Here is a 12,583-nt window from a genome sequence, read left to right as displayed (position 1 = left end):
GGAATGAGGCAGAGGTGCATTCGGTTTAAAAATGGCCAAAACACCAATGTTCACGACGATAACACCGCAGTTGTCGGCCAGGCCACGCGACAAATGAACTGGCGGTAAAAATCAACGAAAGATTTAAAATTGCGGATCTCTCGCTAGACGTGTCTTGCAACTCAACCCTTAGACAAAGACGCAGAATTGCATGCCGGTGTAAAAAAGTTGTTACAATGCAAGGTTGTGGCAGATTTCTTCAGAGACGGAACTGAAAAAGGCTTGTGTATCGTTATGATAAATGCCTCAATTTGAAAATCGCGAATTTGTAGAAAAATAGTTCAAGAATGTGTCTTTCAATTTTTTTACTTCAAGGCGCAAGTTACTTTCTGGACCACCTTCGTATGATATGGAATCTACAAGAAGGTATTTTATTTCGAGGAACTTGATGACTATTGCACAAAATGAAGCCCTTCTTAAGTTTCTAATATTTATAAACCACCGTCTAAATATATTTTGCATTAAACAAGAAAATTTGGCGCTTGCTATTGCCCGTGTTGGCGTCCGATGTGCCCACCCCGAAGTCCCCTTCGGGGTGGGCACGGAAGCGCCCTCCCCCTTCCCCCAACATCCTCATACTACGCCCAATATTCCAGGATTTGTCCGAAACTTCGGAAAACGCCGTCCCTTTCCGATACTCTTCTTCCCCTTTCTCAGTGTAACTTATTCCTTCGTGTGCCTCTCCCTCCAACTTACTTTACTTATCCAAACATTTCCACCCAAACGCCTCAGAAGCATCTTAAAAATGGATTAATCTCCACAACGTATAAATTGTATCAATTTTGCAAAGTTGTCCACTGTTTTTTTAAAAGCAGCAATTTTTCTGCGGTTCCGGTGATGTAAATTAAAAAAAAGAAATATCAATCTTCAATGGCGGACATTCTTAATGAGCGAAGGAGATTCGATGGGTGGACGACGTCCAAGCTGGAGGCAATTGTGGAGAGGAGAACCACGAATCGGACGAGTCGAATGAATGCGTGCCTAAATCGACTCATCCGTTCGTTCGATAATAATCGTATGTGTTCCAATCGCCTACGGCTTGAACACCCCATCAATATCACATGCGAACACCCTTCGTCGGGCATTGCTAATGTTTATACATATAATTGTATTTATCGGATCTCGAAACCTGTGAAGATAACGATTTTAGACTGATCTGGCGCAATATCGAAATAATGTTACGTTTTTCCCATATTCGTATTCTGATGATAATTTAAAGCAAATAAGGATAGTCCGGCCGTGTGGGCATTGTCATCCGACTACTAACTGAAGGGTCAAGTTCAAAATCCTGGGAGTTCTTTTTGTTCTAAAATATCCATACGGTACTATTTCCTGGCCACTAGAATAGGGAAAGAAATTTAGTCCCTTGTTTACCATCTTCATTCATGAATTTTACAAACCTTAGTGCTTGTTATGGGTGAGCTTTATTCCCTCATCTCGACATCGGAATTCGCTCAGGACAAGATTAAACGTTGCGTAGACATAAGGTATATTCGTTGGTGCAAGTGTACATTACTTTATTATATTTATATTTGCATTCGTGTAAGTTAAAAAAAGGTTTTCGCGTGGGCAGATACTCCTTCGTGGGGGTAGATTGGCACGCATTTGTTGGTTTTGCATGTGGTTTTATTCTCTTTTACGGGTGGTGATCTAACACCCCCCGCCACACGCCCTCGCGTTGTCTTGCGGGGTATTATGTACTCGTAGCAGTAGATGAGGCGATTGCAAAGTCGTCCGATCCCAGTTAGGTGCTCATTGAGTGATGGTGTCACGTTAAACACACGATTGAGTAGAGTTAGGCCACGGGACACCACCTTAATGACTTACTTACCCCTCGTATGCACGGTGGACGCGAGTACGGAAAATCCACCGCTACAGTCAAGATGTTCGTTCTCTCCTGCATCGGACACTCCGATTGATGATATCGTGGAATGGTTGATGGGCGATCGAGGCGTTTTCCACAAGCGAACCACCAAAAAAGCGATGCGTCACGCATATTTCTAATGGGCTTAGCCGAGGGGTTGTTCATGGGTGAAGGTGGCGGAGAAGTCGCGCGTCAATTGAGACAAGCCAACGGTGCAGTTTTGTAAGGGAGATCCCGTTTCCTAAAATGAGTCAACGTGTGGTTTGTGTGCGATGATCTCTTCCTGGAAACGGACCCTTTTCTGGAACTTGCGTCGAGTCTCCTCCCGCGAAACCCCAAGTCCTACAAATGATGGTGCTTTTCTTGGTACGAGCTCCGAATTTAATTACCGTGAGGGTGCGTGCGACCACCTTAATACTGAGCACACACTTCGTGCGCCAATGCAAAGACCAGCGAGACGGATAAACATGACACCGTGGTAACGGTGTGCCCCTCCCACTCCTCCCCCCTTTTCATTATCCTCCCACACTCCCTGCCAACAACCCCCAACCCTACTTGCCCAATTCCCCGGGGCATCTCACGCCCCTGTTGTGCTTTGCATTAGCCAGCACATGCATGCATATAAAGCATTGAAACATGTCTCCATCATGGCGAAAGACACCGTCTAATCATTTCCAACATGTAAATACGAGGGCTGTCAAGAAAGTGACTCACGCTTCAGCCTAGCGTGGCGGTGGGTAGAGCTAGTGCCGCCATCTGGTTAGTGTCTATAAACGTCCCTACACTCCGTACTTCGCATCCATCCTGCTGTGGTGGTAGTGCGTGTGTGTGTGTAGACTGCTGTTCTTCTACTTTGCTCACTCTGTGAACTGTTAAAATGTGCGCTGCAATAGGAAATCCCGCAAGATCTGTGATTCGGTTTATACTGACGAAACAACACAAGCCAATTGAAAGTCATCAGCAACTTTGGGCGGAAGGGGAATGATGAGTGAGGCAGTGGTGCATTCTAAGTTTAAAAATGGCCGCAGCACCAATGTTCCCGACGAGGACCCCGCAGTGGTCGGCAAGCCTTGTGACAGATGAACTGACGCATGGACAGTTAGTTCTAGGACGCCATGGACACTTGTCCGTTCACTCTTAAACTAACAGCACCACCGACGCACATCACCGTAACTCATCACTTAGTCAGTGCATACCACGAATATTCCTATGAATGTCAGAAGCTTTGAAGTTTACCACCAGTAAAAATCGTATCGATGTACAGATTATAGATTTGGCGGAACTTCCGATTGTATTATTGTTCATTCGCACTCTCTACGGTAGACTAGCGGCGCGGCCTTCCCCAAACACTGCAGCTCGAGGCGTACTGCCTCCCTGGTGTGCGTGCGTGTGTATGTGTCTATGCAGAGACCATTCGGCTCCCCCCCCTCCCCCCTCTACTTCGCTCGCTACAAGAAAGCGTAAATTACTTTCTCGATTGCCGTCGTACAAAAATTCAATATGAAATAATATAATAGGATGCTTCTTGTATAGTTACAGCTGGTTGAAGGAAGGATATACAAATTATTGATTTGTGTTCTCTAGAAACTGAATATCATGTGTTTTTATTGAACCAGTAAATGTTTTGCATATTCTACATAAATGCAGGAGTGGAAAATGTTTTTTGGATTTGGGCTGCCACGTGGTGTGCGTGTGGTTATATCGTAGACAATGGATGAGATTGGATCATGAGAGTACGAAGATAATGGGATAAGCAAGGGATGGGAGGGCTAAATGGAGCGTTGGAACTGGGAGATTTCTGGTCATGGCCGGGGACGAGAGAGGTCCGTCGAGTGAGTGAAATTTTAAGCGACCAGAACAATTGGAAGGCAGAGAGAAGCGATGGAATGCCGAAAACAGTAAGAGATCAGTGAATGCTGGGAAATGAAGGCAAAGGGAGGAAAAGGATTGTCATTTTGGGTGGCATATTTCCTTTACTCTACTCATATAAATTCGTTTGCTCTGATGAAAAATCCTTCGGTATGGAATTAGTTATTTATCCAATTAATATTGACAGCGGTTCAATTTGCTAAAGAATTGCACCATAAGCAGTAAATTAATACAAATAACTCAAACTTGTTTTTTTAATCGCTAATTTCCACTTTTAAATGGCCTGCTTTTACAGAATATATGTATCTAAAGATTTATAGCGATAACTCTGCCGGTGTATCTATTGAGAAACACAATGCTAACAAGATTTATATTTACATTTTAGAAGAATAATGATAAACCTAATACATTATCTAAATATCTTTTGCATTCTAACAACTGGCATCTGATGAAATTGTTTTTTGATCCTTACCTTTACTTTCAATCCTCCCGAATACGCTTATGAAAGAATAAAATAAGTAGAGGGATGATGGATTCGTTCAATTACATAACGTGAATTGAAAAAAATATATCTGCCCACGTTCACGGGGGGGTGATTACGACGCTGGTATGTGAGAATTCGACCGATAATCCTTTCGTTGAAAGGCGGAATACGCGAAAAGCGTGGCATATCACTTTTCCCTCGAGCCGCAGAGGAGGAAAAGTAACTTGCGCAGCTTCATAATGCACGTGTTTTGACGCGAAACCATAAAAAAAGGCCAACCTCTCTTACTCAATTGGCTCGGTTTTTTTGCTGAAAAATGTCCCCTTAATTCGCTCTCTCTTGGTTTCAATACGCTATTATGGTGAGCAATTAGCGCATTAACGCTGCCTTTTCCTCCTTTCGAATTACATGAGCAACCGTTTCCCATTTAAAAAAATATCCAGGGTCACAGAATGCTAAATAATGGATAAAAGTCGTGGAATGGAGGCTAATATGAATTACATAATATGCCCACCGGCTGAAGAGAGGTTTTTGAGTCCCGGTGGCACAATTCGTACACTGACCGCACTCGGAATGGCAAGGCGAAAAATCACTACACTCTATTCTACGCATTACAATGACTAATTCTTTATCGCTGCATACTTTCCCTCGATTCCGTTCAAAATGCCTATTCCTTCCCTCCCTCTCCCTCGCTTTCTCAGCGACACTTTCCCAGCCATTGTCTCACTCAGCATCCCATTGCCTCGCGGAATCTCCAACTACGCTTGCTCTGCCTTCTTCGAATTTCCCCCAACAGCCATCTCTCTTCTGCATAATACCCCGCAAGCCGTCGCTAGGGCGTGTGGCGGGGGGTTTGAGGTCACCACTCGTAAAAGGGAACAAAACTACATTTGAAACCAACACATACATGAAAACTCATACTCACAGCGGCGTATACATTCATGCAAAAATAAAAACTTAAACATGGCATGAACCTGCCAGGATTCCAACCTGGAATCTTCTGATCCGTAGTCTGACGCGTCATCCATTGCGCCACAGGGCCTCTTACACTGGAGAGTCATCTTTTGTTTAACTTTCCGTCCATTTCTTATTACGCAGCATTGTCCACTACCACGCCTCGAAAGCCTCCAGTAAGTTTGTGTATGAAAGAATCGGTAACAATATTTTCCTGACGTGTGCATGAAATGCTGAATTCAGACTGTCGGCTTAAGGGTGCGTATGATCGCAGATCGTATTTGCATTGATAACATGACATTGCTGACCATTATTATCACTGAAAATTTGATGAATCGAAAGATCTGCGCTAAACTCGTTCTCCTGAAGGTCTTGGCGGACGACCAACAGCAGAGCCGAGAGTTCCTGCTTGCGAAGACCTTCAGCAAGGACATCACGACGATTCCCCAACCCTCTTACGGTCTCAACTTGGCCTAAGAAGCTTGCACGCGTACCCTTAAGGACCTTCCGGAATCCGTCTACCAGATGGCCTTCGAGTGGTGGAAAAGCCGCTGGCAAAATTGTGCCAACGCTCAAAGGGTGTACTTTGAAGGATTTTTAGGCATTGTAGTAGCTATATCTGAAACAAATCTATTTTTCCGAAACTGTTCCCTTCGTTACTTTTGACGCATAACCATGCACGAGTCCGATTCGAATAGTTCAACGTTTGCTTTCATTTATTTCTCCAATACTTTCCCATGCCTCTTTTACAATTTCCTCCCATTATTTGGTAAGTTAAAAAGCACGGATAATAATGGACACCCCTGTCTAGCTTAGCACTGTCCATCCCGACTCTCCATTCCCTACTCGCACGCATTCGCGCAATCTGAGACATCCTCAGGTTTCCGCTAAGTTGTCTATCCTTCCATCCTGCTCCTATTTTCTCCTAAATGCTCATTAATTGTGCCCAATCTACTCTGCCAAACGCCTTCTCAAAATCCAAGCAGAATACAAATACATCGTGGTTGAACTTGGATGTTCCCCTCGAGTAGTGACCTGATCATTGCTATGGCATCAATCGCCCATCCTCTTCCCTGTATCCAAGCTGTTCTTCGCCCAATTAGTCATTTGCTTCCTTTTCTATCAACTTGTTGATTATTTTAAGTAATATGTTTGCCGCGTGTGAAATCAAACTTAAGAATAAGACAGTATAAAAGTCATTTACGCATTAAATATGAATATTACTATTACAAATGATTATTATTGTATATCAATTACGGAAGCGAGGGTAAACTCTCATCCCCGTAAAAAAGGGATAGCCAGAGGTGTCTGCCTGCATAGCCGGAGGTCACTGGGTCCATTCCCGTGACCGGTAAAAATTTTTCAACTTATAAAATTTGTCAATGATCTTTTGGAACGAGACAACCATTATTAACATAAAAAATACAATGATGATGTTTCGGAACCAGAAAAATAAACTCCTACTGAAAAGCTACCCTGAGCCCATGGTGAAAGGCAGCGGTTTCACCATCAGGCACTGGTGGCGCAGACTGAGTGGGTCGACCCGGCATCGACTGCGGGCGATAGTGAAGTTCACGGTATCGGCCGCAGTGCTACTGCGATGTGGAAGGCAACGGGAAACCACCACATTATATTCTCCCTAGAACATGCATGCACACATTCTAATGAGAGTAGAATGAACATGTGCGGCAGGAAACCAATCCTAGAGTTGAAATACCGATGATTATGATAATTATCCAAAATTTAGTTGTTATGAAAAGTAGCGTCCGTTTCAAAAATATGAGGCAGGGGCGGCGGGATAATGATTAATTAGGGAATGATCAGTTTGGGTTTAGGAAGGGGAGAGGTGCGCGTGATGCCATTGCAGTAATGAGATTATTAATCGAGAGGAATATAGAACACAACCAGGAGGTATTTGCCTGTTTCGTAGATTTCGAAAAAGCGTTTGATAGAGTGAATTGGGAAAAACTAATGATTATATTGAAGAAAATAGGAATAGATTGGAGGGAAAGGAGGCTAATCCGCAACCTGTACATGTCTCAGACTGCTCAGGTGCGAGTGGGGAACGGGGAGTCCGGATGGGCAGTGCTAGGAAGAGGTGTAAGGCAGGGTTGCCCATTATCACCGTCGCTGTTCAACCTGTATGCAGAGGAAATGATCAAAGAGGCATGGGAAGAACTGGAGGTAGGAATGAAAGTGGGCGGGGAATTCGTAAAATCAGTTAGGTTTGCTGATGACCAAGCTTTAGTTTGCTAGTCAGCCAAGGGTTTGCAAGCATTGCTGAGTGAATTGGAAATTCAGTGCGACAGGTATGGGATGAGAATCAATATTAATAAAACAAAGGTTATGCGATTTTCTAGAAAGAAAAAGGCCAAGCTTAACATTAAAATAGGAGGGCAAAAACTAGTGCAGGTAGAACAGTTTACGTATCTTGGTAGTGTTTTGGACCAACACGGTCCAAGTAGTAGGGAAGTAAGGAGAAGAATTGCGCTAGGCAAAGAGGATTTCACAAGGGGGAGGGATTTGATGACGGGGACGTTGAGTAAGGATGTTAAAAAAAGACTAGTAAAAACTTTGATATGGAGCGTAGCTATTATGTACGGCGCGGAAACGTGGTCATTGAAGCAGGAGGATAGACGTAGATAAGAGGCTTTTGAAAAGTGGGTGTGGAGAAGAATGGAGAAGGTGAAATGGACCGAGAAGAAAACAAATGAGGAAGTACTTGGTATGGTGGGCGAAGAGAGGGGTTTGTTGGGAGAAATCCTATGGAGGCAGGAAAAGTGGATGAAGGGGTTATTGACCGGCCGTGGGATGTTGAAGACTGTAATTGAGGGGAGAATGTTAGGCAAACGAGGAAAGGGAAGGAACAGGATAGGGATGTTGGACGGGATGAAGGGAGGAAGAAAGTACTCAGAGATGAGGAGGGACCTGATGTAGAGTAGGATGCTGGATTTTTTGTTTTGTTAGGAGTCACAAAATGTTTTATTTAGGAGCTGTGTCCATCCAAAAACCTAGCTTACCTGGAAGATTATCGAATAAAAAAATAATTATTATATTAATTACGTAGTACTAGTACTTGCATGCCTGCAACAGATATACCACACACAATGAGCAAATGATGCTACTTCGGTGAGGTATCTTCTTTACTTTAATGTTTACCTTCTTCACACTTTCGATGACGAATTGTCCCTTTGAAACAAAATTCAACGAATATGGAACAATTAAACGTATTTGGGGATGCGAGGGGCGGGAGGAGGGAGAGTCGCACTTGCACGACCGCGCACCACGGATTTACGTTTTGGGCCGGGTCCTGAGGATGGCGTAGCTCAGGGCAACGCGAAGCCAAAGACGGAGCTTGCCGATCAATGAGCATCGCGAGGACTTGGGCCTAAGGTTGTTTTCGCACTCAGCAAACGCAAACAGCGGCCCGCCCTCTCGCGCCCCGCCATCCGCACGGTGGACGAAGGCCCCTCGCCGCCCAGGGGCCCTCGCCGCCCACTCCCAATTTCAAGAGCTTCTCTCCTCCTTTACTCATCAGACCTAGGCGCGACAACGAAGAGAGGCCATCTGGCACGTGGGCACTTGCATCAAGGTGTTCTCAATATCTAAAGCTGGGTTGGGTAAACAAATACGTCCTTGGAAGTCCCTTTCGTGAATGCGGGAGAAAGAAGAAGGCGAGTGGGTAATACTTCGCGTGAAAAATATGGGGCTAGTCCTTCTAGTAATTCAGGATCGCTCTATTCTACGTGAAGTATTTTTAATAACGTTTGCAATTGGCAGGGAGGGGGCCGGACACGTGCGTGGACGGATGACGGGGGTGCCTACCCCCGGACGAGGGGGGTGACACCCCTATTCCCCTTGGTGTAGGTCGACGTTCGGCCTGTGCGGACACATATTTGGATTATGGATTGAAGGATTTTTGATTACAGTAAAGAGGAATGCGTCCTAATTCATTAAAAAATGTTACGGAACAGGAATTAGAGTTTAAAAAATCGATTTCACCTCCAAAAAGAATGCCTGCTTTAGGCGAGAGAAATAAACGACAAACGCAATCAATGAAATGAATAGAAACACTATCACCCAAAGGATGCTACCGTGGATTAATTCCAATCTCGAGTGGTGGTAGTAGTTATTAGGGGAGGCGACCGACATCTAATATTATTTGCACCTTTAGGGATGGATAGGAAAGGAGGAATGGTGAAGAGAATCCCGGCATTGGCATTAACCTGCTATTAACGAAAGGCGCCAAGGGGTCCGCAGTTTAACGTCCCATCCGACGGACGATTATTTTGGTAGAGCACGAGAGTATTTGAGAAAAATGGACGGCCGTGCCATGCAATGCCACTAATCCTTTTATGTGGCAGAATTTCACAACTAAAAAATGTAGAACATGCATATTTGGAAGTTAAATATCGCCAAAATACGTTCATATCGTCGTGATGGAGTCGCCGGCACCGTTTAAGAAAGGCAGCTCACCCCTTGCGCCCCCCCTGCCCTGCCCTCTCGGCGGATTATGCAGGGGTACACTCACTTAGAATTTGGAGTCCCAGCATGAGTCCGAAGCCGAGGAGGATGGCGAGTAGGTGACAGAGACCGGCGGAGGCGGCGTGGGATCCCGCCCTCTCTCTCTGCAGAACCTCGAAGAACACCACGTAGAGCAGGGTGCCCGCGGCCATGCCCTGCAGTACCACGGCCACCACGGAGGAAGACATACCCTCCGCGGCCCCCGACTCGGCCGCCGTCACCGCAATTCCCGCGCCGATCCCCAGGGGCGTGACCATGGCAAACGTGGCCACGTACGCCACCAGCAGGGCCGGCCTAGTCCGCGCCGACACCAACTCCACTCCCACGCAGAAGGCAATGACGAACTTGTGCGCCGCGATGGCCCCGCACAGCACCCAGACACTGGCGGCACTCGACTCGAGGCCCACGGCGAGGCCCTCGAACACGGCGTGGAAGGAGAGGGCCAGGACGGCCAGCAGGCCCTTGAGCGACGCCGCCACCGAGTCTGCTCGGAGGGTGTCGTAGGAAACGTGAGACCGGTGGTGGTGATGATGGTGTGGGTGGTGTTGGTCGCCTACGGGGGCGGCCATGGCCGGCGGCGCGGGGGTCATGCGGGCCTCGGCCGCGTCCAGGGGCCCCGAAACCGTCTTGACGTCGAGGTAGGACGAGGAGGAACGGAGGAAGAGTATCTGGGTGGAGGAGGCCCCGTCAGCAGGGCCGGCGGAGGATGACGATGAGGACGAATGTGTCGTGCTAGGCGCCCCGCCGGCCCTGTTGCCCAGGGTGACCCTGGGGATGGTGGTGGGGCCCTCGTGGCGGGCGCAGCGCCTTAAGGAGACGGTGCGGTGCAGGGCCGCGGCCTCCTCCTCCTCGTGCCGCGAGTCCAGCACCGCGTGCACCAACTCCTCTGCCAGGTAGACGAGGAAGAATCCCAAGCACAGCAGCAATTCGCTCAGGTGAATGCCCGAAAGCTCCGGAAGCTGCCCGGACTCCTGAAGGGCCTCCACGCCCTCGCGCACCTCCGGCTGGAGGTGCAGGAAAGTGGTGCAGAGAAGGACACCGCCGCCGAAGCAAAGGAGGAGTGATATGGCGACGCCACCGACGCCGGTCGAGGACGAGTCCACGCCCTTCTCGCGGCGGTCCCAGCCGAGGTAAGAGGCGAGGCGGGCGGGCAGGACGCCTAGCGCGAAGGGCACCAATCCAAGCACTGCCATGGAGACCACCTTGGCGACGAGAGCGTCGGAGGAATCCGGGGCCGCCGGCGGGGACCCGGTGGGCGACATCGCACGCAACCACGACCCGGAGACCCGCACTCTAGAGGGCGGAAACCAGCCGAGCCCTCTCAACTGATATCGAAGAAATGGCAAAAAATCGTGGGAACCGGGAGAATAATCTCTCCCGCGTAAACCGCACGACCGACGGATGAAGGCGCGGGTGTTCGGACCCCCGCACCAATGACTATCCGGCAAGCACCGGAGATATCCTTCGGTCGGTCGCCGAAGAGGGAGCTGATGGTGAGAGTCGACCGCGGCTCCGCCTATCGGACGCTCGACTGGTGGCTTTCAGAGAGGACTTCCTCCGCCCTCGCGTCACACACACGCACTCCGCGCACGCACACAGGGGCAACTCTTCGACTTGCCCCCCCCCCTCTCTGCCACTCAGCACTCGCGAAAAAATCGATGTAACATTCCAGCGCGCGAACTGCATGCACGCGAAAGCGTGTGGGAGGAGGGGGGGAAGACCACTTGCGGGGGTGGCGAGAGAGATGTGGGGGGTGGATTGATTCACTCTCCCACGCGGACCAGAGATGTAGTGAGGGGGGGGTGTGCGAGCGCGGCGGAAGTGACGGATTGTCGCGCGGATGGCCGCTGCTAAGGCGACCACCACAAACTCGCGGAAGCGACCGGAGGGAGATATCGAGGGCACGCACCACCCGAAGCGGGGATGCACCGAGGGGAGGGGAGTGACCGCCCCGGGGTTGACACCCAGTCGAGGGTAGGGCTCCGGACGGATACTCCCGGCGCGTCCTGCGGCGATCGCCGGCCTTCGTGTGCCCCGGTCGCTTTCCTCGGCGGGAAATCCTTCCCGATTGGAAGGCGTGCACCCAAACCTAACGACGGAGGTGACCGGGCACGAGTTCAACCAGCAGCAGGAGTATTTGGGAACAAAAGAACAGTCCGACGGTGGTTGTTATGACACCGTGAGCATACGTTCGTGCGCAAGAATGATTCCGATGTTGACCTCTCCCTCGTGCGACAGTCGGCGGGCAACTGCTCGCGGGCGCCCGTCCCCTTCTCACCAAAGGCGCCCGCTCGCTCTGGCGGAGGAGAGGGGATGACGTCGCGGCGCATGCGCATTGCGCGTGGGTGCCTCCGTCCGTGTTGTGTTTGGGTATGCGCCGGTCGAAGAGAATGAGAGGAGGCGAGGAAAGGGGTGGGGATGGGGGAGAAAGCGGAGGGCGCATCATCCCCGCGTACCGCCGAGTGCCATGACCTCTCCGCGCAACCACTCCTCGGCACCCAAGTCGAAATATTCGGATATCGCCTCCCGTGCATCCGACGCCGCGTCGCGGCATTCCGTTCCTCGTAGCCTAGGCAACGAAGTCGGACCGAACTCAGAGCAATCATTCCAGAAATACTGGAGAATGAAATCGATGGTGGAATGTTCTTGAAAAGAAATGCTCTGGCTGTCGTGGACTCCAGTGAACCGATGGGCGAGGGGAGTAAAGTTTGAAAACCCATTAATGCGACTCCTGGTTCAGTTTGTTGAACGACGACTTCGATTATGTCGTAATTATGAATGCTCGGTCATTCCCCGCAATCGTGATATTATTTCATTGATATCAACGTTTTGATGGTATTCATGAGTTC

The 12,583-nt window shown here is 48.8% G+C and overlaps 1 protein-coding gene across 1 annotated transcript in view; it reads right to left on the bottom strand.

The window, feature by feature from the left end:
* Positions 1-11,950, bottom strand: part of LOC139689835 (zinc transporter ZIP1-like) — a 169,219-nt gene extending 157,269 nt beyond the window's left edge. Inside the window, exon 1 of the mRNA XM_071586923.1 lies at positions 9,742-11,950. Coding sequence (XP_071443024.1) covers positions 9,742-10,996 — 1,255 coding nt within the window. The 5' untranslated portion in view covers positions 10,997-11,950. The remainder of the gene's footprint in view (positions 1-9,741) is intronic.
* Positions 11,951-12,583: the final 633 nt, after the last annotated feature.

Source organism: Hetaerina americana, unplaced genomic scaffold (genome assembly GCF_022747635.1).
Source record: "Hetaerina americana unplaced genomic scaffold, ioHetAmer1.1.p SCAF_28, whole genome shotgun sequence".
In the NCBI taxonomy this organism is placed as follows: domain Eukaryota; kingdom Metazoa; phylum Arthropoda; class Insecta; order Odonata; family Calopterygidae; genus Hetaerina; species Hetaerina americana.
The sequence above is the reverse complement of the archived record's forward strand: the minus strand, read 5'-3'. Positions and strand labels throughout refer to the sequence as shown.